Raw genomic sequence first — 27,697 nt, 5'->3', positions numbered from 1 at the left:
TAAAAATTGAATATATAGAATTTCCCCACCTCCTTCATCCAACTTCCCCTAATGTTAATATCTTGCATATCAATAGTGTGACTATTCAAACCAGGAAATTAACATTGATGTAATATGATTAACTCATCTACAGACATTCAGATTTCACCAATTTTTCCACTAATGTTCTGTTCTGGTTCAGGATCCAGTCCAGGATCCCACATTGTCTGTAATTCTCCTACAGAACCATAATACAGTCATCAAAATCAGGAAATGAACACTGACATATTACCATTTAATTCTCAGACCCTATTTAGGTTTCACCAATTGTCCCAGTAAAGTCTTTTCTAGTAAAAAGATACAATTTAGAATCAGCCACCCATTTAGTTGTCATATTTTCTCAGCGTCCTCCAATATATAATAGTCCCTTAGTCTTTCCTTGTCTTTTCTGATCTTAACACTTTTGGAAAGTACTGGCCTGATAGTTTGTAGAATTTCAGTCAATTTGGATCTGTCTGATGTTTTCTCGAAATTAGATTGAGTCACTATACACTCAACACCAGAGACGAGCCAGCCGCCAGCTGTATGCTTTGCCAAAATTAGCTGTTTGCTCCCAAACCTGTTTATGCCAGTTGCACTTGCTATTGTAATTACACATCTTAGTTAAGTAGAATGCAGTAGGATACAATATGAGGGGAAAAGAAAGTTGTTTCTCTGAAAACTACATGAAGTATTTTGGAAAGCCTTGACAAAAAGCAAGCTCCTAAATAGAAATTGATGAGGAACTAGTTGTAGGGATAGACAACTGTAAAAGATGGGAAGGAAAGGAAGATTATCAAAACCTGGAAGGGTTCTGTATTCTGCCTTGCAAATGTCTTTAAATTCTCATTACATCAAAATAATCAAAAGAGGAAATCATGGGATTTGTGCAGGAAAAATAATGTGAGACTTCAATCAATTAACTCATTATTAATGACCAATTAACTCAATATTAAAATTGGTTCTAATTAATTCAATATTAATATTGGAAAATTAATATAAAAAATACAGGTTAATATAAAGAATACTAGTATACGTAAGTTAAAATAAAAGATAAGATAAAATATTCTAGGATATAAAGTTTTCTGTCTCTCTGTTCTAACTTTTCAACTTACCCACCAGACACCAGTCAATGTGCAAATGATATCAGGCTGGTCTCTCAGCTATTCATAAGGACACATTAAAAGTGAGCACTAGGAATATTATTCAGCTTTAAAAAGAAAGGAAATTCTGACATCTGCTACAATATGGGTCAACCTTTGAGGACATTATGCTAAGTGAAATAAGCCAATCACAAAAGGACAAATACTAGATGACTACAGTTATATGCGGGACCCAGAGTAGTCAAATTGATAGAAACAGAAAGCAGAATGGGGGTTGCCAGGGCTGGCGGGAGCAGGGAACGAGGAGCCGTTCCTTAATGGATACACGGTTTCAGTTTTATGACATGAAAAGGGTTCTGGAGATGGATGGTAGTGGTGGTTGCACAACATTGTGCATGAACTTAATGCCACTGAACTGAACACTTAAAAATGGTTAAGATAGTAAATTTCATGTTATGTGTATTTTAGCACAGTTTTAAAAATTGGGGGGAAAGTGAGTGCTACAGTATTAGATCCCATTCTACAGGATGTTCCCACAGAATTTAAAGTAACACACATACCTCACCATCCTTCCCATATTCTCATTGCCTTGGTTTCTGGACAGCCTTATGAGAAAAAAGAGAAAGTCTTCCAAAGGTGTGACTTTAGGGGGGGGGGGGCTCTATTTTGTTTAACAGCTGTATTTCTTATTAAGACATCTCCCCCATTTCCTTTAAATCCTTTGCCTAGGATTGCATAAATAACTTTAAAAATTTGGAAAAGCTACCATTTGCTTCGAAAAGAGAAAACACTACTTGCCAAGCTCATAGAGCCAGAGACCAGCAGGATGGCAAATTGGGCCTTGCACATAGTAGGATATCGATATATCTGTCTTAAATTAATCAATGAACAAATGAAAGTTTTATTCCTTGGCTTCAAAAAAGAGAAGGAAAATGCCCCAAGAAAATGGGGGGAGGGTAAAAGTTGCCTCAGTACACTTAGCAAAATCACCTGTTGATATTGGATGTTCCTTGGGTTGGATGTTGCCTGAGGAAGGCAAAAGTCGTGTTAGCAGGAGTTCCTCCATCCAAGAAGCCCCCATGGCCAACTCAATAGGTCTCAGGACAGGTGATGTGGTGATGGATCTGCAATCAATCCCCCATTCCCAAGCTCTAGCTGGTCCCCCTTTATTTGGACCTGGTGATGGTGGCCAAGCCCCTTGCTGGTGGGCTCCTGCTTCTCAGGGTGGCAAACAGGGAGCTGATGGGAGCCCTGGTCAAGAGATCCCACTAGGGAGGCTGAGCTGTGCCTGCATGATGTCAGAGAAGGAGACCCTTTACCATGCCCTCAGCCAAGGGTCCCCAACACCCCTCACAGCATGAAGAGATGCTAGTAAGCAATATCCAAGGCTTGCCATGCAAAACAAGAGAAAGCCCCAGACTGTGGTGCAGGACAGTGTATGAACAAAACATTTAACCCTGCCCTTCAGAATTTAGAACTGGCTAGAAATACTACTCTTGTCTTGCTGCCACAACTAGAGAGAAAATGCTAGTTTGCTTGTGCCTATTCTAGTTTGCGCATTATGTTAACGAATGCAAGCTAACATGATTATGTATTCTCTGATCACAGCTACTCCAAAAGTGGGTGCCATGGACATTCTGGACCATCAGCTCATCCTTGTAGTCTGTTGTGTTTTCCAAAGACAGAGCACAGATATATCCCCATTCCACATGACCTCTTGCAATGGGATGTTGACATTCTTCTGTCCAAAGGTGATGGCTGTCTTCTCACCCCTTGAATTTGGAAGGACTTTTACAACTGCCTCAACCAATAAGAATGCAGTGGAATTTCCTCTCTCTCCCTCTCCCTCTGTCTCTCCCTGCCCTGAGCCTACCTGCCCTGAAGCCACCATGCTGGGGAGAGACCATGGAAGAGAAGAGATGCCCAGGAGCCCCAGCTCCTTGTTCTAGTCTCTTGTTTGGCTCTTCCCAATTCAGGCAGCAGACATGTGAGGGGCCTCCAGCAGATCCCAACTCCCCGCCTTCCAGCTGCCCCAGCTGATGCCACGTGGAGTGGAGCCAAGCTGACCCCACTAAGCCCTGCCCAAATCGCACATTCATTGTTGTTATTTGAAGCCATTAAGTTTGGGGGTGACTTATTATGCATGGAAATGGAAACAATCCTCAAAACAAATGTGGGACTTAATGATATCTTCAAAAATGACTTATCTTGTTCTTCTTGGGCTCTTCCCACCTCCGTAGGTAAAAGAGGTTTGTGGAGACTCAGTGCACACAAGTAGGACACACACACCTGGGGGCACATGCATACACTGTGTTTCCTTCCTAGAGCTGCTGTAACAAAGTGTCATAAACCGGGTGGCTTAGAACAGAAATGTATTGCCTCACTGTTCTGGAGGCCAGAAGCCCGAAATCAAGGTGTGGGCAGGGTTAGTTCCTTCTGGGGACCACAAGGGAGCATCTGTTCCATGCCTCTCTCCTGACTTCTGGGGGCCTCGGGCGTTCCTCGGCTTGCAGATGGCCATATTCTCCCCAGGTCTTCACATAGTTTTCCTTCCGCATGTGTCTGTCTGTGTCCAAGTTTCCGTTTCTCATAAGGACACAGTTATGTTGGATGAGAGCCCACCCTAATGACTGCATCTTAACTCGATCATCTGCAAAGACCCCATTTCCAAATAAGGTCCCATTTACAGGTCCTGGTGAGTAGGACTTCACCATCTTTTGGGGTGCTATGATTCAGCCCATGACACATATTCATACATAGTAGAGTGCTCCACAGCTCTGGCACCCACTTCCTTGGTTCAAATCTCAGCTCCACCCCATAGAGGCTGGATGGCCTTTGACAAGTCACTTCACTTCTGTTCCTTCATCTGTAAAATGAGTCTCATAACACTACCTACCTCCTGAGGTGTCAGGAGGATTCAACAGTCATGCATTCGTTCATTCAACCAACACTGATTACCCTCCTATGACCTGCCAGCATCAGGCACTGGGGTTCTAACAGCAAAACACAAATCCCTGCCCCTGTGGAGCTTATGGGGGAAAAGGGCGGCAGAGACAATTTATATAAAAAATAAACAAGTAAAACATCTAGAATAGCAGAGGGTGAAGAGTAAGATTATTTCCATATGCGTTATCGATGGCTGAAAAATAGAAAAATGACCCACGTTATAGCTTCAGCAAAACATTTGCATGAAGTTAAAGAGGTGGCATTTTAGATAATCCCATAGAGAGAGAGAGGGAAAAAAAGGGTCTGTACCAATAAGATAATCTTAACTCATGGGACACTTCTAGCATGATGCCTGGCACCTGGTAAGCTTCTGCTATTAGCAATTATAATTCTCCCCAAAAAGGAAGTCATGGGAAGCATGTCAGCTCAGCACCAGTGTGACACCTAGCCAGCCATGCTCCTAAAGGTCCACTTGTCCCACCACAGTCTCTGAGCCCCCAGGAAGGCTTGAGAAGGAACAAGTCAGGCCAGGTTGGAGGCCTGGGAGGATTCTGCTCTCTTGCATCTGTCTCAAGTCTGTGGGCTAACTTTGCAGCTGCACCCCAGCCAATGAATTGTTCTAGAAGAGAAAGGAAACACCTTTGCCGGAGAAAATATAGAAAACCTTAAGGGGGCAAGGAATAAAAATGCTGAAAGAAGCCACTCACAAAGGACCACATATTGTATGATTCCATTTATAGGAAACCTCCAGAATAGAGAAATCTATATAGACAGAAAATAGATTGCCAGGGGCTGAGGGAGGGCTAGGGAGAAACGGGAAATGACTGCTAAAGGGTACTGGGTTTCTTTTGGGGGTAATGAAAATGTTTTAAAATTGTGGATGGTTGCACAACTGTGTGAATGTACTAGAAACCCCTGAGTTGTACGCTTTAAACGGGTGAATTGTGTGGTATGTGGATTATATCTCAATAAAGCTATTATTTAAAAAAAAAAAAAAAAGCCTTGGCTTTATACTTATTTCTCCAGTTCCTCTAAGAACTCCAAAGTGCCACCCCATCTCTCTGCTTAGGGCTGTGTTCATTTCACAGTAATTTTTTAAAGAGCATTTTCTCAGCACCGAAATAGACCCTTTGATGTCCGTCCAAAGCCCTCCTAGGAATTCTCATCTATTTAAAAGAGGGAAAGGAGTATTAAAAGCTTGGTTTTCTTGGCTAGACAGGCACCCATGTCAATTTCCATGTGTCCATGTTACTATGGCAACAGAGAGCTTCCACCCAAAGCTTTTGGGGTGCATCAGAAGGGACTGTGATCTGGACCCTGGGAGGTCCACAGCCCCTCTGGGCAGCAGCCCCCTAGGGCATGGCTGCCTTGAATCGAGTGAATCAGTAAAATTGAAGAAGGGGAGGTATGCGGTGGCTCCTCTGGGTCCCCACTCCATCCTGACCCAGTGGCCAACCAGAGTCACTGTCCCCATATAGGAAGAGGAGAAGGTGTTTGTCACAGCTTTTAGAGGCTGTGATCTAAAACAGCATATTGAGCACCTGAGTCGGTCTCCATATCAACACGACCATATTTTTAAGCAGGAGTAGGAGTCTTCTTGGGCCAGTTAGAGTAGTACAGCTAGCAAGCACGCACTAAACAGCTGAGGGAAAGGCAGGAAGAAACTGGAAAACCACTGTTGGCACGGATGAGTCTCACTCCAGCAAGAGCTCTCTGCCTCAAGGCCCCTGAAGACTCAGCCACAGGAGGCCCAGGGGACCTGAAGTCCATGCTGTCGAGCTGTTTGAAAGAATTGTTGAGACTAAGGAAGGAAGGGGCAGTGGGCATAGGACAGGCAGACTCCAAGATGGCCCTGACGACCCTCATCTCCTGGTGAGCTTTATGTAGCCCCCTCCCACGTAGTACCAAGGTTGATCTGCGTTGTGGTCAACAGAGTACAGCACAGTGTGACTTCTGAAGATAGTTCATAAAAGACATCACACTTTTGGACCATTCATGATGGGAGAAGCCAGCCACCATGTTGAGAGGACACTCAAGCAGCCCTATGGATTGATCCACATGGAGAAGAACTAAGCCCCCCACCCCCAGCCATGTGAGTGAGCCACCTCAGAAATGAATCCTTCCACCCCAGTCAAGCCTTCAGATGACTGAAGTCCCACACAACATCCTGACCATCCAGCTAAGCTGCTTTTGGATTCTTTTTTTTTTTTTTTTTTTTGCAGCTGGACAGTGTGGGGATCTGAACCCACGACCTTGGTGTTACAAGGCCGTGCTCTAACCGACTGAGCTAACCAGCCAGCCCCTGCTTCTGGATTCTTGATCCCTACAAAATATGTGAGGTAATAAAGGTTTATTGTTGTTTTACGCTGGAGTTACTTGTTTCACAGTAATGGGTGACAGACATAGAGTGAACACAGATGCCCGGAAACTGTCTTGAGAAGAAAAGTTGACTTTATTAAGATTTTCCCTCCCTGCTCCTCCCCCTGCCCCCCAAAGCATTTTTACATAAGAAAGTGATGTGTTGATGGATAGGGAGTCTAGAGATGTGGATTTGCATCCCAGCTCTATCCTTACCCTCTATCAGCCTCAGTTTCCCCATCTCTAAAACTGAGGAATTAAAATGTAACCTGCCATCTCTGAAATCTTGGGGTTTCACAGTGGTTAAAAACATAAGTTTTGAGTCAGGAAAACCAGTTGTGAACCCTGGTTCTGCCACCTTGCTTGTTGTATAACCTCATTCTAATTACCTAATTTCTCTGAGCCTCAGTTTCACCTTCCATAAAGTGGGTTTAATAATATCTACCTCATGGCATTGTTACAAAATTTCAATAAAATAATACCTAATGCCTATAGATTACTTAGCATACAGTTAGTGCTCAGTAAATCGTAGTTACCACTACCAATAATGAGATAGTGTGGTGGGTACAATTACTTTCACTTAAAGCTAAGATACAGGAGGATCAGAGAGGTCAGAAGATTTCATTGGTCTGGAGCAGGGCTCTGGTGTGAGTGTTTATGTAAAAGCTCCTTAGATGAATCTTTTTATTTTTTTTCTAGGCACTTTTCTTTTTTTCTCTTTTTTTTTTTTTTATTGGTTATGAATATTCGTAGATACAAAGTTGATTGTCACCCCTCGTGCCCAAGATGTGATGGCCAGATCCATACTGGCAGCATGCCCATTACCACAAATTGCGATTATACCCCATGTCCCCCACCCAATTATCCCTGACCTCCCTCCCCATCCCCTTTTCCCCCACTCCACTTTGTAACCCTAGGTATGTTCTCTCCCTCCGCTAGTCCAACGCATCTCTATGGTCTTTCTTTCCTTCCTTCTTTCCAAGATGATTCTTTGAGAAACTCTGCCCTAGAGAAACTCCCACACACATGCCCAAAAGTCATACATGCATTTCACTTCAGGACTTCCAATTAAGATGGTGGAATATACGGTCCCCAGTGTCACCCTCTCCCACAATTGATCAATATACAACTATTAAATAGCAACGACTGCCAAGCTGGGGCCACTAGAGCTCAGGTAAAGAGGAGAAGAGACCTACGGAGTTCATGAAGTCAGGAGAAGCTGTGATGAGAGAAAGGACCACTCCAACTGTTTCGAGTCCAAACCACTTCAAGGCTGGCCCTGGTAAGCACAGGGAGCAGGAGCTGGCAAAAGCCACATCTGTGCCCTTTGTGTGATGTTGCTTGGAATCTGCAGGGGAGAAGAGGGCCTTGGTGGATCCCAGGACAGCAAGACCACTAAATGGGTTCCTGTGGACCCACACAGGAATGAGGGGCCACAGATAACTGAAAAAAAGGGGCCACTCAGAGGCCAGTGAGTTATCGCAAGGAATTGGTGCATGGCCTGTACCATGGGAAGTGTTTGGAGTGCAGGGGGTGGAGGAGACGGGCCCACAGGAGGAACACTGGCGCACAGCATGGACAGCTGATCTGCCCCCCAATCAGCACAGGCCCACTCATTGTAGACTGGTCAGAAATATAGAACTGCAGGAGAGCAGTTTGCTGAAAAGACTTGGATCCAGACCACACAATCCTGGAGTATAAGACCTCAGAAGACCTGGATGTGCTTAAAAGGTCAACAATTAAAACCTGAGCTGCAAAAAAGCCTTCTTGCTGAAAAGACTTGGATCCAGACCACACAATCCTGGAGTATAAGACCTCAGAAGACCTGGATGTGCTTAAAAGGTCAACAATTAAAACCTGAGCTGCAAAAAAGCCTTCCCCAGGGAATCAGAAGCAAAGCAGCAATTTAGCTCAACCACAGAGCTCAAGTGCTGGTCCCCACAGGAAGTTCCCCCAATTGAGAAGTAAGCAAAGGACAACAAATTAGTTCCACTGTAGAATTTAAGTGATGGGAGTAGCTAATAATCCAACGCAGAACTGAAAGAAAAAACAAAGTACCCACAGATCAGAGACATAGTTCTGATATTAATCAGTAAAGGTCTAATACCAGTGACGAACACCTGGAACACCTAGAAGAACTAGAAGCCCCCCCAGACTCCTGAGCCGGGTGGGGAGGGGTTCAAGGACCTCAGCCACACTCCCCCAACATCCACATCCAGCCCAGTGACAACTGAGCTGCCACTGGAAGCCCCCCAGGCTCCCGAGTGGGGTGGGTGTGGCCAAAGGCCTCAGCCATGCCTCCCTGACTTCTGCATCCAGCCCAGCAATGACTGAGTCACCATTGGAAGCCCCCCAGGCTCCCAAGCCAAAGTGGGGGAGAGGCCACAGGCCTCAGCCACACTCCCCTGCCGTCTGCAACCAGGCCAGAGAAGAATCCGGTCCCTTCCCCCTCCTTCATCCCCCTTCCCCTCCCCCTCCCCTCTTCCCCCTGCTCCGCCTCATCTGCTCTGCAACACCTTAGAATGAAAACATAATAATAATTAATTAATTATTTTAAAAAATAATTTCTGCAGTGCTTTTTGTAATAGGGAAAGACTGGAAACAATCCAAATGCCCATCAGGTAAGTGGGAAATAAATTGTAAATGGAATACTACACAGCAGTATAAAATTAATGAATCAGAGCTATGTGTATCAATGTAAATCTCTAAAATATAATTCTGAACCAAAAAAATGCAGAAGGATACAGTGATGGTTAATTTTTGGCATCAACTTGACTAGATTAAGAAAACCTAGAAATGTGGTAAAGCATTATTTTGGGGTGTGCCCGTAAGGGTGTTTCCAAAGGAGATTGGCATGAGACCCTGAGTGGACTGGGTGGGGAAGATCCACCCTCGATATGAGCGGGCACCAGCCAATCTGCTGGGGGCCCAGAGAGAACAAAAACACAAGAAAGGTGAATGTACCTCTCTATCTGCTGGAGCTGGGATACACACTTCTTCTCTCCTGTCCATGGGCATCAGAGCTCAAGGCTCTTCAACCTTTCGGTTCCAGGACTTACACCAGCGGCACTGCCAGCTCTCAGGCCTTTGGACACTGACTGAGATTTAGGCCATCAGTTTTCCTGGCTTTCGGACTTGGACTGAGCCACACTACTGGTATCCAGAGCCTCCGGTTTGCGGGCAGCCTATTGTGGGATTTCTTGGCCTTCATAATTGCATAAGCCAATTCCCCTAATAAATTCCCTCTCATATATCAATATACATATCCCATTGGCTCCCTCTCTCTGGAGAATCCTGGCTAATACAGATACATAGAGTGTACGTAATGTGGACAGTCATGCAGAACACTGTTCTATATTATTTAAGAATATATACATACAGATAAAGCCAAAAGCCATGCATGGGACAACAGCATCCAATTCAAGATGGTGATTACCTCTGGGAGGGAGGGAAGGGTGTGTAATGGAGGAAGGGGCCATGGGGCTTCAGTGCTTTCATAACATGGTACCTCTTAAACTGGGTGGCAGGCACCCAGGTACCCATTATATTATCTGTGCCTTTTGGATGTCTGAAATATTTCACCATTTAAAAACAGATGTGGGATGTGGAGAAAAGGGAACTCTTATACACTGTTAGTACGAATGTAAACTAGTACAACCATTATGAAAAACAGTATTGAGCTTTCTCAGAAAACTACAGGTTGAACTACCATATGATCCAGCAGTCCCACTACTCAGTACATATCCAAAGGAAAGGAAATCAGTATGTCGGAGGGCTACCTGCACCCCCCATGTTTATTGCAGCACTATTCACAATAGCCAAGACGTGGAATCAACCTAAGTGCCCATCAACAGATGAGTGGATAAAGAAAACGTGGTATATATACACAGTGGAATACTATTCCACCATAAATAAGAATGAAATCCTGTCACTTGCAACAACATGGATGAGCCTGGAGGATATATGTTAAGCAAAATAAGCCAGGCTCAGAAAGATAAATACCACATGTTCTCACTCATATGTGGAAGTTAAAAACATTTTGATCTCAAAGAAGTAGACAGTCGAACTGGGAAGGATGGGTGCAGACAAGTTAGGGAGAGGTTGTTTGACAGATACAAAATTACAGCTAGATAGGCTAAGGAGTGAGTTCTAGTGGTCTACTGCACTGTAGGGTGACTATAGCTAATACCAACTTATTGTATAATTTCAGATATCTAGAAAAAAGGGCTTTGAATGTTCCCAACACAAAGAAATGACAAATGTTTGAGATGATGGATATGCTAATTACCTTGATATGATCATTACACATTGTACACGTGTCCAAATAATACATTGTACCCCATTTATATGTACAATTACTGTGTCCATAAAAAAAATAATAAAAATAGATGTGCATAGAAAAATATCTAGTAAAATTGTCATGAGTATTTTGTGTGTGTGCCTTTTATCTATAATGATCTCATCTTGCTTTTAGGAAATGAAATAGTTGGTTATTTAACAAGAAAAAAGCAGTTAAAAGAAGGATCGTTTCCCCAAACAATTTGCTGTGAAAACAACTTATTTGCATGTCCGAGTTCTAAAATATGGATGAGAATCAATTTGACACCATTTCACAAAAGAACCATCCTGAGGCCTAAGAAGACATCAGCACAGGGGCATCCACATGAGGTCCCAAAACCGTGTCTCTTGAGGATGCCTAAGAAACTGGGCCTGAGCCCACTGGGTATGTGTAATTAGGACTGATCGATAGCCTGGAGAAAGGCTGCTGGGGGTCTCTTCTTCTGCAGCAGCATTAGCTTAGAAGGAGAACTGGGTATGTGTAATTAGGACTGATCGATAGCCTGGAGAAAGGCTGCTGGGGGTCTCTTCTGCAGCAGCATTAGCTTAGAAGGAGAAAAAAAAAAAAAAACCCAGGCAGACAGGAGGAGGAGAGAAACCCGGCAGTGAGTAGGCAAAAACAGGTGTGATGTGTTTTCGTTTCAATGAAGTTGAGTCATTCTGGAGACAGCCCAACACAATATAGCCTCAAGATGGGGAGTTTCGTTTTTCCTAAGCAATAGAATCTGACTGCCTGCAAGAAGCGCTTGACTACTGTTCCTTAAAGATGCAGAGGGTTTGTTTTGTTTTCTTTTCTTTTGCATAATGGACACATTTCCCATGCAGCCACTTTCCAGGTTCTTTGTCATGTGTCGAGGTAATCTTTTAGAAAACTCCTCCGTGGGCCACAGGAAGGCAATTTCCACCTAATACAGAATGCTTAAGATGAAGAAAGCCAACTTTTCAATGTCGCTTCAGGGACCATATTTTGTGCATTCAACACAGCGGAATGCAGACAATGTCGAGAAAGAAAATTGAGTGTAATCGCCTGACAAGGGGATTGAATGCAGGAAGCGATGCCAGGTGAATACTGCCCCCTAGTGTTCACAAACAGTGGCGGGATCATTTGCTGAGAGAGTCATTTATGGTGTTTCTTCACTGTGTTCCCTGCCACCTTCCCCTGCCCATCTTAAAAGCCTAAAACAGAGATTACAATCTGGCAGCCCTCTGTAGCCGGCAGGCAGACATGCCAACTGTTTAAAAATCTGGAGATTTTGCTTAAAAATCTAGAACTGACATTTCTTTTGAACAATTGGAAAAATCTGTCAACTTTCAGACTGCATCCTAGCATAATAAACGTGGGCTACAGCTAAGAAGCTGCTGCCCACTTTGGACAAGGCATGTGTTCTCAAATGTGCCACACTCCCCACCTCTCCCTATTGAATACACCCAGGCAATTTGCTGTGGGCTGAATGTCACTCCAAAACTCATTGAAGCTTGATCCTCATAAGTGTTAAGAGGGTGGGAAATCAGACTATGGTATTTTGGAAGGTGGGACCTTTGGGAGGTGACTGGATCATGAGGACTCTGTCCTCATGAATGGATTAATCCGTTCACGGGTTAATGGTTTAGTGGTTATCAGGGAGTGGCACTCCTGGCTTTATAAAGAGAGCAAGTGGGCACATTCAAATGCTCTTGCCCTCTCGCCATGTGACTGTCTGCATTGCCATGGGACTCTGTAGACTTCCCACAAAGAAGGCCCTCACCAGATGCACCCCCTGGACCGTGGGCTTCCCAGACTCCAAAACTGTAAGAAATAAATTCTGTTACTTTACAAATTACCCAGTTTCAGCTATTCTGTTATCAGCAACAGAAAACAGACTAAGACACAGTCTTACTCATTAGTGACTCCTGTGTAGCTTCTGGATTTGCTACCCGCGGCCTAAGCTCATTAAAGAGTTTACACTGTGTCCTAAGAAAGAATAGAGAGAGGAGGCTGCCCTTATAGGCTGGTGATTACATCAGTTTATGCCTGGGTGTGACAGAATCCACAAGCCCAGTGGTACCCAGCTCAGTGAGGGGAAGTAGCCTGCTCAAGGTCACCCAGCTAGTGAGTGGTGGGACCTGCTGTCTTCTACTATAACTGTCTCCCATAAACTGTTGCACGGCAGGCCCCTCTGGGGAAGGGTTTTACAATGACATTACTACTTGGGCCATCAGAAATGAAATTCCAAAGACTCTGAGAGAACAATATTCAAGACCTTTGTTCAAAAGATTAGAAACAAGAAGCTGCCAAAATAGCCACCATCCTGATTTTGCTTCTTAAAAACTCTACGGTTTGTCCTGCTCCAGGTACTCCATACTCAATTCAAGTCAAAAATTTCTTGAGCATCAGCTAAGCGTCACACTCCATGCTGAGGGCTGGGAGTGGAGGAAAATGGGGGCCAGTTACAAAATATAAACAGGGAGCCCAACAGGTAAAGGCCAAAGCTGTTTGGTCCCTCACCTTGCTATGTCCCCCATGGTGTCCTTCGTGACAGCATGCCTCTGGTCATTAGTCCCAACTCTGGCCTGGGCTTGGACACTTGTTTTGTTCTGTGGGTCAACAGTTTCCCTGAACTGGAATCAGAATGAGACCTACACAAGGTGCCATGGGTTTCTCCCCAGTAGTTGGAGCAACTCACAGCTCTGGCACTTTCTTCTGTGGATAACAAAGCAGCAATGACTTGGTGTATTTTCTAGAAATAATCGCAACGGCTGATACTTATCAAGCATTTGCTCTGCGCCAACACATAGGATCTCACTTTGCCCTCATACAAAACCCTATGGGTAGGTGCTGCCATCATATGATCCCTGACTTAGAGAAAAGCAAACAGGGGATCAGCGTGATCAGGTCACCTGCTGAACGTAATTCAGTTTGCAAGTGGCAGAGCTGGGATTTGAACTTGGGGCTGTGTGGCTCCAACAGTGACACCCACAACCACCCCCAACCACCTCCTGGTACTGCCTCCAAGGGGAGTAGGCATTATGGAGGAATTCAGATTTTGAAGCATGAAACCTTCTGTGAATCCCGAACTTGAGGGCAAAAGCGAGGTAGGCTGTTTGTCGTCATTTTACAGATGGGGAAACTGAGGCTCTGAGTAACTTGCTCAAGGTCACACAGACAGTAAATAGCAAAGTCTGAATTTGAGCCCAGGTGTCTCTGACTCAAGAATTTCGCACTGCTAACATCCTAATGCTTAGTGTTTCTGGAGCACGTCCCTAAATGTTTAATTTCAGTATTGGGGGATTAAGATGGAGGTTTCAGCTCTCTGCTTCAAGAAAAAAATCTTTTATCCCTCTGGGAAGCCAAAAGAACCCGCCGGGCCCTTCTCGAGAGGGTGCGAATTAAAAAGTTAGGGAGGAAAAGAGACAGAGAGGAGGACAGAAGGGAAAAGGCAAACCCGGCACCACAGGGCGGAGGCTAACGGGCTGTGAAGTCAATATTAGCAGGGTGGAAAGGCAAAAACCATCAGCAGCCTCATTTTACACCCCAGGAGATGCACACGAGAGCGGCCCCGGGTTGAGAAGACCTGAGGAAGGACAGCAGTACCAGGAAGGTGGAAATGCGAGTTTCCCGCCCGCCACCTACCGCGCCCCAAATCCATCCCACGCGCCGCATTTTCCGCACCCGCTCCTCCGGCCTGCAGCCTAGGGCCCGCCTCTCCGGTTGCTTATTGGTTACTACAGCCACGAGATCGGCTCAAGAGACAGCCAATGGGAGTGGCCCACGGCGCGTCTTTCCCGGGGAAGCAGACGCAGACGAGAAAACCCGGAAATGCGAGGGACGGACAAGCGGGAAAAGCCAATCCGCCGCGACGAGGGCGGCGGACCGTCCAATGGCGAGTCGCTGAGGGTGGGGCCAGAAGGCCGGCGGCTGAGGAGGTCCCGGGAGCCGGCGGCCGTGGTATCTGCGAGCGGGGGGAAGGCGTCGGGAGGGCTCTTCGGCCGCGCGCGGTGAGGAGGGGGCAAGCCCGAGGGGCTCGGGAGCAGCGAGCCGGGGAGGGTGCGGCGGGGGCGGGAGCCTTGGGCGCGGTTTGAAAAGGGGCGGCTCCGCAGAGTGACCTTAGAACAGTTTCCTCGCCTCTGGGGCCTCAGTTTCCCCCTTTCTAGGGAAATGAGGGGTGAGAGACTCGCACCTCCCGGAACGCACTCCTTCCCCCGCACTCACCCCTGGCAGCGACGGACCCTCCTTGCCTTTGCAGCCCCGTCGAGGAGCCTGACTCGGGAAGCCCGCCCAGACCACCTGGACGAAGCAGTCACCCACAGCCTCCCGTACCCCCATAAGGGTGTCATTTCAGACGTTCTGTGGCAACGAGCTGGGCTGCTCCATTAGACTCTAAGCCCTGAGCGACCAGAAACCTAATCAGTCATTTCTGGGTCAGGAGCAGCCCAGAGCAGGTGCACAGGCCTTGCGGTATAGGTGAGAACCTGAGGACTCTTGACTCAGATGCACTGGGGTATCATTCCTGATGCCTCTGTTTACCCCCTGTGGGTCTTCTGGAATTTAACTTCGCTCTCTGTCTCTTAGTTTCTCTCTGAAATGGAGCTAGGGGTGGCTCTTCCTTCATAGGGTGGAGTGAGGATTAAATGAGGTGCTGCATGGCTAGCCCTCAGCTCAGTGCCTAGCACACCGTAGTTGCCCAATAAATGCTTATTGTTAGCATAATGGTACATGCATACCTGGCCCCTCCACTCCCACTGTGTCCCCAAGCACCTGCCGCCTGTTGTCATTGAGATCAAGCTGTCACCCACTCTGGCCCACAGCCTGAATGCTTCCTGAGATGCTTGGGATGCTCAGCCCCTCGGTGGGACCCCTGCTGGACAGGCCAGGAAAAGAAGGCTAGAGAGGGGAATGGCATTCTGGGCGTTGTGGCTGAATATCAGGGTGAGGGTAGTTAGAAGTGGCCACCCATGTGGCAATACATTAGGCCTCCAAACAGTTGTACTTATCAAAAAATGGACCTCAGAACTGCCATGGCAGGGGTGGGTGGGTGGGTGGGTGTGTGGGTGTGTCTGTCTCATTTGTGCCCTGAACACCCAGTGTCAGAGGCCACAGAAATTTGTGGTAAAGAGGGGACACTAGAGCGAGCCATGGAGCTCCTGAGTTCAAGTCCTAAGACTGTCATTTACTTACTGGGCAACTTTGAGCAAAGGACTTCACCTCTCTGAGCCTCAGTTTCCTCATTTGGAGAGAGGGGTGATAACAATACCTCCTCAGGTTACTGTTGAAGATTGTGGGAGATAATACATGAGAGGGGCTTAGTGCTTAGCCCTGGGCCTAGCACATAGTAAGTGTTCAATAAATGTTGGGCAGTGGCAGCATTACTTTTCACAGTCTCACTGCCCTGGTAGTGGCACCAATCCTCCCAGCTCCCAGGCTGGCTCCTCCCCCAGTTACATCCACTCCTTGCTTTGCCCCCACTCCCTGGTCTCTAGTGAATTCAAGGTGTGGGGGTTCTCCAAGGCCGTCTTCCCAGCTGAAGTCACACTGTACCCTAAACGTTCCATGGCCTGCCTCATCTGCAACTCTTGGTTCCTTGCAGATCCTGCTCTCTCTGTTAACTGTGGACATGTGCAAGGGGCCCACCCCTGAGTCCAGATGACACTAATGCCGATGGCTTCGGTGATGGCAGTGACAGAACCAAAATGGGTCTCGGTCTGGGGTCGCCTCCTGTGGGTGACACTGCTGAGCATGGTGCTGGGGTCCCTACTGGCTCTGTTGCTGCCACTGGGGGCCATGGAGGAACAGTGCCTGGCCATGCTCAAAGGCTTCTACCTGCTCAGAAGCACATTGCACAGGGCACAGCATGCCGTCACCAAGTGCACCAGCCCGTCCACAGAGCTCAGTGTCACCTCCAGGGATGTGGCACTGCTGGTGGTCAAGACCAAAGCCTCTCCAGGTAAGAGAGACTGGCCATCAACCCTCAACGTTTGTTAATTCGACAGATATTTATAGGGTGCCTGGTGTGTCCTGTGTGCAGGGCTCAGGTAGTACAGTCAGCCCTGAGGTCCCAGCCTAGACAAGCTGACAGGTGACCAAAACAAAGCTTCACAAGAGTGGTGATGGGGAAGCACAGAGGGCTGTAGGAGCGTACCGGGAAGTCTCCCTGGAGCAAGTGCTGCCTGGGCTGAGACCCAACTGTAAGTAGAAGTGATCCAAGGAGAAGGGCCTGAGGGGAATAGTGCTCTGGCAGAGACCAGAGGGAAGAGACAGCCCTGGGGCATTCGAGTAACTCGAAGTTGAGTGTGTGTGGCTGACACTCAGCTGGTCCAGATGGAGCTGGAAAGGAGGGCTAGATCCAGAGCAGGCTCTCCCCACCTCCTCCTGAGAGGCTGCTGTGGTGGGTGCTGTCCTGTGCTCTGTCCATGCTGAGCAACATCCCTGGCCTCCACCCACAAGATGTCCCTCACCTCCCAGTGGTAACATTTAAACATGTCTCCAGACATTGCCGCATGTCCCCTGGCAGCAAAATTGAACCGCTGGGTTAAAAAAAATGAAAGAACAATCTAGGAATGGTGAAGTCCCCAAGGACTAGCACAAGGGGGGAGCCATTAACACCCTAGGCCTGAAGGAGGGAGCAGGGACCACCATCACCGGAATGGGACAACCTGGAGAAGATGCAGGAGAGGGCCACCTGTAGGGAGCAGCGGCCACAGAGGAAGACAGCCATCAGGACAGCAGCACAGCATGGAGGGTGGGGGAGGAGAGTACTTCAAGAAGTTTGTGGAAAAATAGAAATAAAAGATAATATGAGTCTTTCCATTAACTTTTTGGAGTACCCTCATCAATGCCCAGACCTTTCCATGCCCAGTTAGAAGTCAGGGGGCAAGGGAGCCCAGGCTCTAGGGACAAACAGATGGTGACCAGCATGCCACTCCATGGGGCCGTGAGGAACAGAGTGGTACTGGGCATGTTGAGCACATACAGTGTGGCTGGAACGAGCCCCCTAAGGCCAGGGATTCCCCCAGGAGACCTGCCCAGGTGACAGCTCCCCAGCATAGCCTTTGCCACACCCTGCCCGTGACAAAGCTTCTTTGGCTGTCTTCTAGCAGGTAAGTCGGAAGCCAAAGCAGCATTGAACCAAGCCCTGGAAATGAAGCGCCAGGGCAAGCGGGAGAAAGCTCACAAGCTCTTCTTGCATGCCCTCAAGATGGACCCAGACTTCGTCGATGCACTCAATGAGTTTGGCATCTTCTCGGAAGAAGACAAGGACATCATCCAGGCCGATTACTTGTACACCAGAGCTCTGACCATCTCTCCCTCCCACGAGAAAGCGCTGGTCAACCGCGACCGGACGCTGCCGCTCGTGGAGGAGATCGACCAGAGGTATTTCAGTATCATCGACAGCAAAGTGAAAAAGGTCATGTCCATCCCCAAGGGCAACTCTGCGCTGCGCAGGGTCATGGAGGAGACGTACTACCATCACATCTACCACACGGTCGCGATTGAGGGCAACACTCTCACCCTGTCGGAGATCAGGCACATCCTGGAGACCCGCTACGCCGTGCCAGGGAAAAGCCTGGAGGAGCAGAACGAGGTCATCGGCATGCATGCGGCCATGAAGTACATCAACACAACCCTGGTCTCCCGCATAGGCTCCGTCACCATCAGCGACGTGTTGGAGATCCACAGGCGGGTGCTGGGGTATGTGGATCCCGTAGAAGCCGGCAGGTTTCGGATGACACAGGTCCTGGTCGGACACCACATCCCTCCCCATCCTCAGGATGTGGAAAAGCAGATGCAAGAGTTTGTGCAGTGGCTCAACTCTGAGGACGCCATGAACCTGCACCCAGTTGAGTTTGCAGCCTTGGCCCATTATAAACTCGTTTACATCCATCCCTTCATTGACGGCAATGGAAGGACGTCTCGCCTGCTGATGAACCTCATCCTGATGCAGGCAGGCTACCCGCCTATCACCATCCGCAAGGAGCAGAGATCCGAGTATTACCACGTGTTGGAAGTCGCCAATGAAGGCGACGTGAGGCCGTTCATTCGCTTCATCGCCAAGTGTACTGAGACCACCCTGGACACCCTGCTTTTTGCCACAACTGAGTACTCGGTGGCGCTGCCAGAAGCCAAACCCAACCATTCTGGCTTCAAAGAGACGCTTCCTGTGAAGCCCTAACCTTATAAAATCTCCCTTGGTGACAGGGGAGGCGGAGGGGGAATCAAAGGAACTTAGTATTTCTGGAAACCTAGTCATCTCCCAAAGCTAAAGGTGACCTTAAACATTCTTTACCTCCAAATGTTTTTGTTTTAGTTAAAAAAAGAAAAAAACTAAATTATTGAGCCTTGTCTCTAAGATAATTTATATTTCAGCCAAGTTATTTATTTTCTTCTTTTGAGCAAGCTAGTAAATGTGTGGTGTCTGCTGTGTCCATGCTGGTGCCACTGTTCAGATGGTGGTGCCAGCATGCTTTAGGGGCATCAGTGCTCCTGTGTGACCAGAACACAGGTTCTGGAGCAGAATTTGCACTAAGGTGAGGCAGAGAGGCCAGGAGCTATGGGATAATGCCCAGAGCCACCAAGTCTTTCTCTGAAACTGGCTGAAAGGTTCTGACTTTAAATGGGAAGTCAGCACTCCTGGGGAAAACCTGGTCTGGGTTTCTCATCCCAGTTTTGAGAAACGATTGAAAGCTTGCTTTCTCAGAGGTTTTTGCTCCCCTACAAAGAGATTAGTGTGTGACTTTGACTGACAGAGCAAAGCTTTGAGAGATGAAATGAATGTTGACATTTCTAGTAAGATATCTTGCTTATTTGTAGAAATACTCTGAGCCATAGTTTGCAAACTTTAGTGCCAGAAGCTATTACTTTTTCTTTATCAAAACCATTTTTCTAATTAAGGATAGAGGGGTGGACAGTCTGGTTTTTTGTGTGTCAACATTTCTCTCGCTGTTCATTTGCCACAACTCAGATCAGGTGTTTCTTTTTGTGTAAAAGGTCTCTGGGTTTGTCACCCAGCAACTGCATCATGCTGCAAACCGAGTAGTATGCAAGTGGGCAAGTCTGTCCTCACCCCCTCCTGAGTTTTCTGTAGGTGGGTGTTAAAGAACATCTGAGAAAACAGATGCCACATCAACACCAACCAAACATTTCTGAAAATGAATTAGAGCACCAGTCTCTCCTGAACCAAGTAAAAACCTTTGACCACAGCCAGGGTGTGTTGTGTCCCTTTTGTTATGCAGTTTCATCCACCTCCTGTCCCAACCCCTACTTCCCACAGCCACTGTACTGTCCTGCTCCCCTGGGGAGGCAGAAGAGATTGCATCAGAGTAGCCTTATTTTTCTAGCACCTTGTAAAACAATACAATGTTACATGTAATACAGCCAAGTTTCCAAGTCATCATCTTATGAGTAGAATCTTCTCTTTCAGTCATACATGGCACAAGTGCCAACAGGACTGCTGCTATGTAGAGTGAGAATGGCCAGAAATCCTTAGGTTCCTTTGCCAGTGCCAGAGCCCGTGATGCTTAGAACGGGCACTTTGTCAGTATTTGAATGAGGGTGAGCATACTCATACACAAAGTGTTGTCTCTTTGATTTGAAGATTAAGTTCCTCACAGTAATGAGGTCACTACTCTGATGTAGCAAATGTTCATACACTTATTCAATAGTATAAATAGCACATTCAGAGTTTTCTGAAAGGTTAAGAAAAATAAGTGAAAAGATGTATGACATGGCTTCAAATGAGTTATTCAAACCTTTATAAAAAATGTTCCATACTTTTATGCTGCCATAAGGTATTTCTTAAACCTTAACTCTTCTATTGTTTGGGTTTTATAAGCATACCAAGGAAGTCTGACAGAAGCGCTTGCTTTGTACTATAGAGTGAGAGAATTTGCACTTTAGCTATATGTGAAGGATATTATTTTAACAAATTACTGATTGTAATAAAGTATTTTATCACATAAACATCTGAGACTTTGCTGTCTTATTCAAGAGAGGTTCCCATTTGTCATAAAGATGGGGGAGTGGGATTCTGAACCTTAGCCCTATTCTTCATACCGTTCTGGGAGAAGAGATCCAAGATGATAGTTTCAACAAGCAAATAAGACAGAACTACTTGGATAAACGGCCAACCTAGGTAAATAGAGAAAAACTACTGATTTTTCACTGACTCAGGTAACTGAAATGGCTTTTCATGGTTCTTTTTCACCATCAGTTCTTGACTTTCTGGGGAAAATAGATAAACCGACTTAGACACACATTCCTGGAAATCCATGTCAGAATAGTCAACACCATGAACCTAAATCAGGTCCTGCTCAAGTCTGGAAAGTTCACCCCTACGATAAGACTGAAAGTTGATATTTGGGAGTACAAAGTAAGGTCAGAGTATTGGCCATGAGCAAGAGAACCAAACAGTTCATGTGAAGCAGCAAAATGTAAAACCACAGTAACCAGAAGTGTGAGGAAATGCTCATGGGTCTTTGAGTGTCAGGTCTCTGGCCAGCAGGGCTCACTCTAAGCTACCCAAATCATCTCACCAACTGAACAGTCTTCAAAGCAGCCATCACAGAGAACAGCACAGGAAGAACCAGTGTTACAGCAAAGGTTCTCACTGCTGCCGACTCTGCTGCTTGAACTTAATTCAGAAGTAATGCCGAGTAGAAAATGTTTTGTGTAAAATAGAAAGAGGGGAACTTACATTTTAAAAGACTTAAGAAGCTTATCAACCAATGATAATTTACAGGGAAAACCAACATTTATTAGACAATGGGAAATTTGAAATTTGGATAGTCAATGACATTAAGGTATTATCACTAATGTTTCCAGGAGTGATGAGAAAACTATGTCCTTTAAGTCCTTATGTTTTAGAGACACATGCTACAATATTAATGGATGAGCCTCAATATAACAGAAGAGGGAAGAAAGATGGGGCAGAGAGAAATGAAGGAGATGGCTGTGAGCTGAGGAATGCTCGAAGCTCAATAGGCACGCAGGAGTTTATTTTACTGTACTTTTTTATCTGTTTAAAATTTTCCATTAAAAAATGTTAAGAAAATGTAGGAAAGCCTGATTCATGCACAAAAACTTAAACTAACAAAACAGATAAATGAGGAACTGATTCCCATTATATATAAAAGGATTCCTTGATGTTTTTCTCCAGATTGCCTTCATTAAGTAAGTTTCCCCTCCTGAACTGGCAGTACTGCTTTCAAAGCAGTAAATATTTGATAACAGATGAGAGGCAAAAAAGCTTAAAAGCTATAGTGTCAAATTGCTGTAAGCCGAAGTTTAAAACTAAAGACACATCACAGCTGAAATAATTTAAACCAAAGTGACAGCAGGATTTGACTTACAAAAGTTCTATTTACACATCTATTAGGTAAAGCAAGGTACACCCATTTCAAAATACAACCATATGTGAATGCACATCTGAGTACCATTCGGCAAGAAGTTTTCAAGAAAACTTCAGTTTAATAAACAAAGCTAAATGGGGAGAATTTAAGTTTGCAGTTGACATGGTATTTAAACAAAACCAAAGGGCTGAAACTCAAATGTTTAAACAAAGAACACAGTTCACTAGTCATTAGGCAAAAAAAAATGGTCCACAGCAGGTGGCACACAGAATTCTTATATAAAACAAATGTGAATATTATGCTTTTACAAAACATAAAACAGGTTGACGTGTCATTTACAAATACATAATATAAAAATGCACAGCCCCCTTGAACAAAAATTCACCAAATGTTTTTTATGTGACTTCCCCCATCCCCACCCCTTTACTAAATAGGCCATTCTGGTGAATTACTAGCATCTGCCATTTCGTCTTTTAAAAATTAAAAAGAGTGACGGGCACATGTGCTGTACAAGGTGTAACAGAAGTGTCTTATAAAAAGGGGCCAGAGCTGGCCAAAAACATCTGGACAAATGGGTCCCTAGAACTGTGTGTTCCAGTTTCTCCTGTTCCTCACTCTTCAAGCCACAAAAGCATCTCAGGACATCACACCTGGGGCCCAACCTGTGGAGTGACTGTTTTCCTCCTATTGCCCTCAATATGAGGGAGCACTGAAAGCCTCTCCACGTAAAACCCCCTTTCCTGTTCTGTCTAAACTGGAGGAAAATCTGTGGTAGCGAGTGGGCGCTACACCGCCCTTCCGTACCCGGGTGCCACCGTGTGGCGGGTGGTCTGCCAGGCCAGCATCAAGTAAGGCATTTCCCATCTCTCTCAGTCTCATTCACTTTCGCAGAAGCAACTTGGCAAAGTCGGCATTGGACATCTTGGGTGCCTCGGTGGCCGCTGAGGCAGCAACCGCTGGACGTGGGGCCGGGCCATTCTCGGCCTGAGAAGCTGCGGTGCTCGGGCGCTGCAGGGCACGAGGCAGCAGGGAGAGCTGGGTGCGTCCCTTCCCACGCCTGGAAGAGCAAACACTGAATGTCCCCTTTGAAAGCAACAATTCGTGGCCCCTGATTTAATTGTGAAAATAAGAAAGGGTAATTTTAAATTACCCAAAGTTAAAAGATAAAAAATAAAAAACAAGAATTAGACAATCCCTGTTCTCTTTAATCCTGGCTATTAAGTAAAAACCACTTCAAGAAAAATTGCCTTATTCACAACTTGGGCAAGGACCACCCCTACGCAACAGGCACACTAAGGGTGTGGATAAAAATAACTGTCATTTTTCAGACCTAGCCAAATAACCTTGCGATTTTGCTCTCTCATCCCTAGGAAGCAAAAAGCATAGCTTTCCTATGGATTATAGCTAGGGCCATAGACTGGCAAGGTTTTGTTTTAAACACACAGATTCAACGTGCAAAGGGGACTTCCATCACTGCCTTTAAAAATCTTCCCTTAGGGCCGGCCCGGTGGTGCACTGGAGAGTGCGCCGCTTGGGAGCGTGGCGGCGCTCCCGCCGAGGGTTCAGATCCCACGTGGAGACCAGTTCCCGCTCACTGGCTGAGCGCGGTGCGGGCGCAACACCGAGGGTTGCGATCCCGTTGCCGGTCCCCGGTACGGGCGTGACACCGAGGGTTGCGATCCCGTTACCGGTCAGGAAAAAAGACAAAAAAAGGGAAAAAAAAAAATCTTCCCTTAAATAGATGACAAGTGTAAACGGGCAAACACCAGGCAAGGTCCCACTTCTTGTACTTACTGTGGACACCCTCCTCCAGTGGAACCACAGTGATCATCACAAGGAACAGCAGGCTTGGGCTTTTTGTCTGAATTCATTGTACTAATAAGAAAACTAATTCGGCCCTGGTTTATCCCTTCATGGTTCATGAACTAGTGCTGGCAGGACACAGTCTGTGCAGGGCCAGCATGAAACACTTACGCTCCATACATCTGTCGTGGCACCATGGGGCCACCTGGTACTTTCCTTGTCTCTGACTTCTCTGGAACTTTCCTCTGAGGGGGATTGCTGATTGCCACTTTGATGACATTCTCTTTGATAGTCATGCCATCCATCTTCATTACAGCCTGCGATGCCTGGGATTCATTTTCATACTCCACATAGGCCAGACCCTGAAAGAGGCAAGATCCAGACCAGGTCAGATGCCACAAGACCCAGGATGCAATGTCCTCATGTTGGTTAGGTGGCCTGGCTTCCTCAGGAAAACCAGCAGAGCAGTGCAGAGCAGTCACCCATCAACAGGTCACCTTCCCCACCACTGCCATCCTGTCTGCAGCTTTATTTCCCCTTCCCTACTCTTCTTTCCTGTTTCTGTTATTGATTCTAACTTCAGATAACCTAAGTTCAGTACACTTGTGCTTGCTCCAGAAGAAAAAGAAAGAATGAAACAGACAAGTGGACCAGTATAAATCCCGCAAACTGAGGAGGTAGCGTGGACACAGTGAGCAGCCCAGGTGAGCCCTAATGTCAATGAGCCTTCGGCCCCTCCCTTATTCCATACACTTCCACTCTCGATTTCCCTGGATAAACGGGAGAGTGGAGGATGGGTAGAGTCATCCAAAATCATACTTAAAACAACACTGCTCAAAATGTGCTGCAAAAAGGACTTAACAAGAGACTAGAGGGGGCAACAAGAGGGGAAGATGTGATAAGAGGACTGGCTACAGGCCCAGTGAAAAGAGGATCTGGGGACGGCAGGAGGCAGCTGCAGAGGAGGTACCCCACCCCAAGGCCCCATGCACCTGTGGTCACAATGTTGCCCCCCCACAGCCCCCAGCAAGGGGTCCACACTGTGTGGCCCCAGCAAATCCATGACAATTTATTTTCCAAATGCCTTATTCTTTTTTAGTATGATTAGCTACAAACAGGTTAATCTGAATCCAAGTGGAAGTAGATCCAAGTGTGCTTATCTTTCCATTGAACTGTTTGTTTCTTAGCAGATGAACTAGAAACCCACAGTAGAACTAAATAATCTATGAACAGCTGTAGAAACAGGTCCTCCCAAGCCTCAGGACCAGGAGCTGTGCCCACTCCAACTCCAACACTGACCTTTGGTTTGCCAGCCCGGTTAGTGACCAGCCTGAGATCCTTCACAGTGCCATGAGCCTTACAAATTTCTTCTAGTTCCTCTTTAGTGCAGGAGAAAGGCAGGCCCGAGATGAACAGCTTGTGTTTCTCCAGGGCAGTGCTGTACCTGAACACCTACAGGAAGAAGGGGGAGAAAACCCATGACTGCAGGCATGACCCAGAGCAATTCACTTCAGTTGCTCCTGCCCCTTCAGAGCAGCATGCGCAGCCAGGCAAACCAGACCAAATGCAGCCTCTGAGACTTACTAACAGGACCACCCAGGGCGAGTCACTTAACTTCTCTAGGCCTCCACTTCCTCCTCTGTAAAATGGCAAGAATAAAAGTGGCCATTCGCAGTTTGGGTAAGGATTCATTAAGGTAATATTTGAAAGGTTAGTACAGTCTCATGTCACTACTAAGCACTCAACAAGAAGTAGCCATTATCACAACTGCTAATTTTATTATCATTACCAAGTCAACTAATGCAAGCTCTCGTGACCAAACCACGAATCAGACCTCAGTCAACCGGATCAGAACGGACCTTGGTTCACGTGGAAGTTTAGCTGCTAGTATAGTATAAAAATTCTGTATATATTCTAAACATTAGTGCTGCAAGAAAGAAGTGTTTAGTTTAAGGAAACCTCATGTGAAAGGTGTTCTTTTTTCTATAAACATACCTTAAAATCAGGGTTTTTGCTCTTATCCACACAGGGGGAAACAAACATTGGCCTCCCTTCTACACTCTTGCGGTCCAACTCCAGGGCCTGGAGGGCCGACTTCTCTTCTTTAAACTCCACGTAGCAGTAGCCTCGGAAATCCCCACGGTTGCTGAAGATGGGGCGGATCTCGACTACCTCCCCACAGGTCTCAAAGAGAGGCCTGAGCTTGACATCTGGCTCCCCCATGCTGTAGGGCAGGTTGCTGACAAAGACGGTGATGCTGTCCTTACTGCTGTCATGAGGCACCTTGGGCACATCCCTCTTCAAGGAGGCTGCCTTCTCCTTCTGCTTGGGTGGGGGGTCAACATCCACAGGAACACATCTCCCAGTGAGCCCTGTTTCCACTTCCATGTCTTGTGCTTCTGCAGCTGGAGGGATGTTGTTCTCCATTCTTCTGCGTTTTGCAGGCTGCTCTACAGGTTTTCAAAAGAAAAGCAGCAACGGTTAACTGTTTCTTCTCTTTGGTGAGCTTTAAATGGAGGTGCGAAGTGAGAGTGCTCTTCAAAAACGGCTAATCTGTAACAGCTACATGCAATAAACACTAATCTTGCCAAATGTGGAGGGGCAAACACCATGGCCCCGGGAAGTCTCTTGTGCCCCTCTGGACCTGCCTCATGACTTTCTGGGCCCCATTTAGATTCGAGTAAGTGGGCTAAATCAAGTGGAAGTGACAGCATAACACTCTTAATTATACAAAAGGTCAGAGAGTCTGACACATCAGGCAACAAATCCCAGGGCCCCTCTCCTACAAAACCCAGGTTGGCAAGGGTGGAATGGGACCTGGGAATCTGAAATAAGCACCCCAAGAGACTGATATACGTGCTCCACAGGCCACACTTTGGAAGGCAGCACAAAAGGTCCGTATTTTCTAAAACATTTTGATGCTGTCTTGCGCCCATGCGAGCTCAGCATCAACATTATACTGCAACCGCCCTCACCACTGCCTCCAGAAAGCCAGGACTGAAGCGCCACTGACATCAGCCTCCTGTTCCCAAACCTTCCCACCAATGCCCCCACTGCCCTCCCATCAGCGTCTCAGCCCTGAGCACAGCATTCAAGTGCGCCCTTGGGCTGGGCCCGCCCGCCTGACCCACCCACTGCCCAGCCTCCTTGACCGCTGCACCTGTCCCTCTGCCCTGCATCTGAGCTCAAACCCAATTATTTGCTGCTCAAAGAAAATGCCAGGCTGCTCTGTGCCCTGGTGTTTTGCTAACATGGCTCTCTGTCTAGCTACCCCTTGCCTTCTTTTCCACTTGACAGCCACTCACTCTCCCCACTGGATGACGCATCGCCTCCCCCACAAAGTGTTTCTGGCAGGAAGCCGACCCATGAGTGTCTTCTCTAACCTCCACAAGTTACACCTACATCTCCCACAGCCCTGATCACACGTCACTGCAATCACGTCACAGTCACCTTATCCCATTAAACTGAGAGCTCTAAGGGAGTGAGCTACCCTCAGTCATTTCTGAAGGCCCAAACAAGGTGCACAAGAAACATCAATTGAATGACAACTCCACTACCAGTTCTGTCCAGCTGACACATCTGTGCTAGGAAAATACAGGGTCTGCTAATGTCTAGAGACAATTCTTTACTTTGACTGACTTTGCTGAAATAAATCTGACCCATACCTTCCCACCCCTGAAATTACACAGGCGATAGTAACACTGGCTGGAAAATTCTACCAAGTCAAAACGGTTAAGTAGGGCCGGGCAAGGCAGGTGTCTGTGTAGGGTGGGGGCTGCAACAGTGGTGCAGGAGACTGAAGCCTGAGT

The 27,697-nt window shown here is 46.7% G+C and overlaps 2 protein-coding genes and 1 pseudogene across 2 annotated transcripts in view; 1 reads left to right on the top strand and 2 right to left on the bottom strand.

The window, feature by feature from the left end:
• The window catches only part of LOC103597279, a 149,541-nt pseudogene extending 136,276 nt beyond the window's left edge, over positions 1-13,265 (bottom strand).
• A 2,968-nt stretch (positions 13,266-16,233) lies between these two features.
• On the top strand, positions 16,234-20,697 carry FICD (FIC domain containing). The gene is made up of 2 exons (XM_008581092.1): positions 16,234-16,684; positions 17,835-20,697. Exons 1-2 carry the CDS (start codon positions 16,384-16,386, stop codon positions 18,908-18,910), a joined length of 1,377 nt encoding a protein of 458 aa, XP_008579314.1. The 5' UTR covers positions 16,234-16,383; the 3' UTR covers positions 18,911-20,697.
• A 1,378-nt stretch (positions 20,698-22,075) lies between these two features.
• SART3 (squamous cell carcinoma antigen recognized by T cells 3) overlaps positions 22,076-27,697 on the bottom strand; it is a 34,868-nt gene continuing 29,246 nt past the window's right edge. Inside the window, exons 15-18 of the mRNA XM_008581095.1 lie at positions 25,884-26,338; positions 25,188-25,340; positions 24,060-24,250; positions 22,076-23,142 (exon numbers count right to left, since the gene is read on the bottom strand). Of these exons, the coding sequence (XP_008579317.1) occupies positions 22,965-23,142; positions 24,060-24,250; positions 25,188-25,340; positions 25,884-26,338 (977 nt within the window). The 3' untranslated portion in view covers positions 22,076-22,964. The remainder of the gene's footprint in view (positions 23,143-24,059; positions 24,251-25,187; positions 25,341-25,883; positions 26,339-27,697) is intronic.

Source organism: Galeopterus variegatus, unplaced genomic scaffold, assembly GCF_000696425.1.
Source record: "Galeopterus variegatus unplaced genomic scaffold, G_variegatus-3.0.2 Scaffold2261, whole genome shotgun sequence".
NCBI classification, from domain to species: Eukaryota; Metazoa; Chordata; class Mammalia; order Dermoptera; family Cynocephalidae; genus Galeopterus; species Galeopterus variegatus.
This window is presented reverse-complemented; position numbering and strand designations above follow the sequence as displayed.

What these genes read in the sequence shown, in the direction of transcription:
- FICD (XM_008581092.1), top strand. Translation starts at nt 16,384, where the DNA reads ATGACACTAATGCCGATGGCTTCGGTGATGGCAGTGACAGAACCAAAA. An exon ending in CAAGACCAAAGCCTCTCCAG is followed by an intron (nt 16,685 to 17,834) that starts GTAAGAGAGACT and finishes GCTGTCTTCTAG; the next exon opens with CAGGTAAGTCGGAAGCCAAA.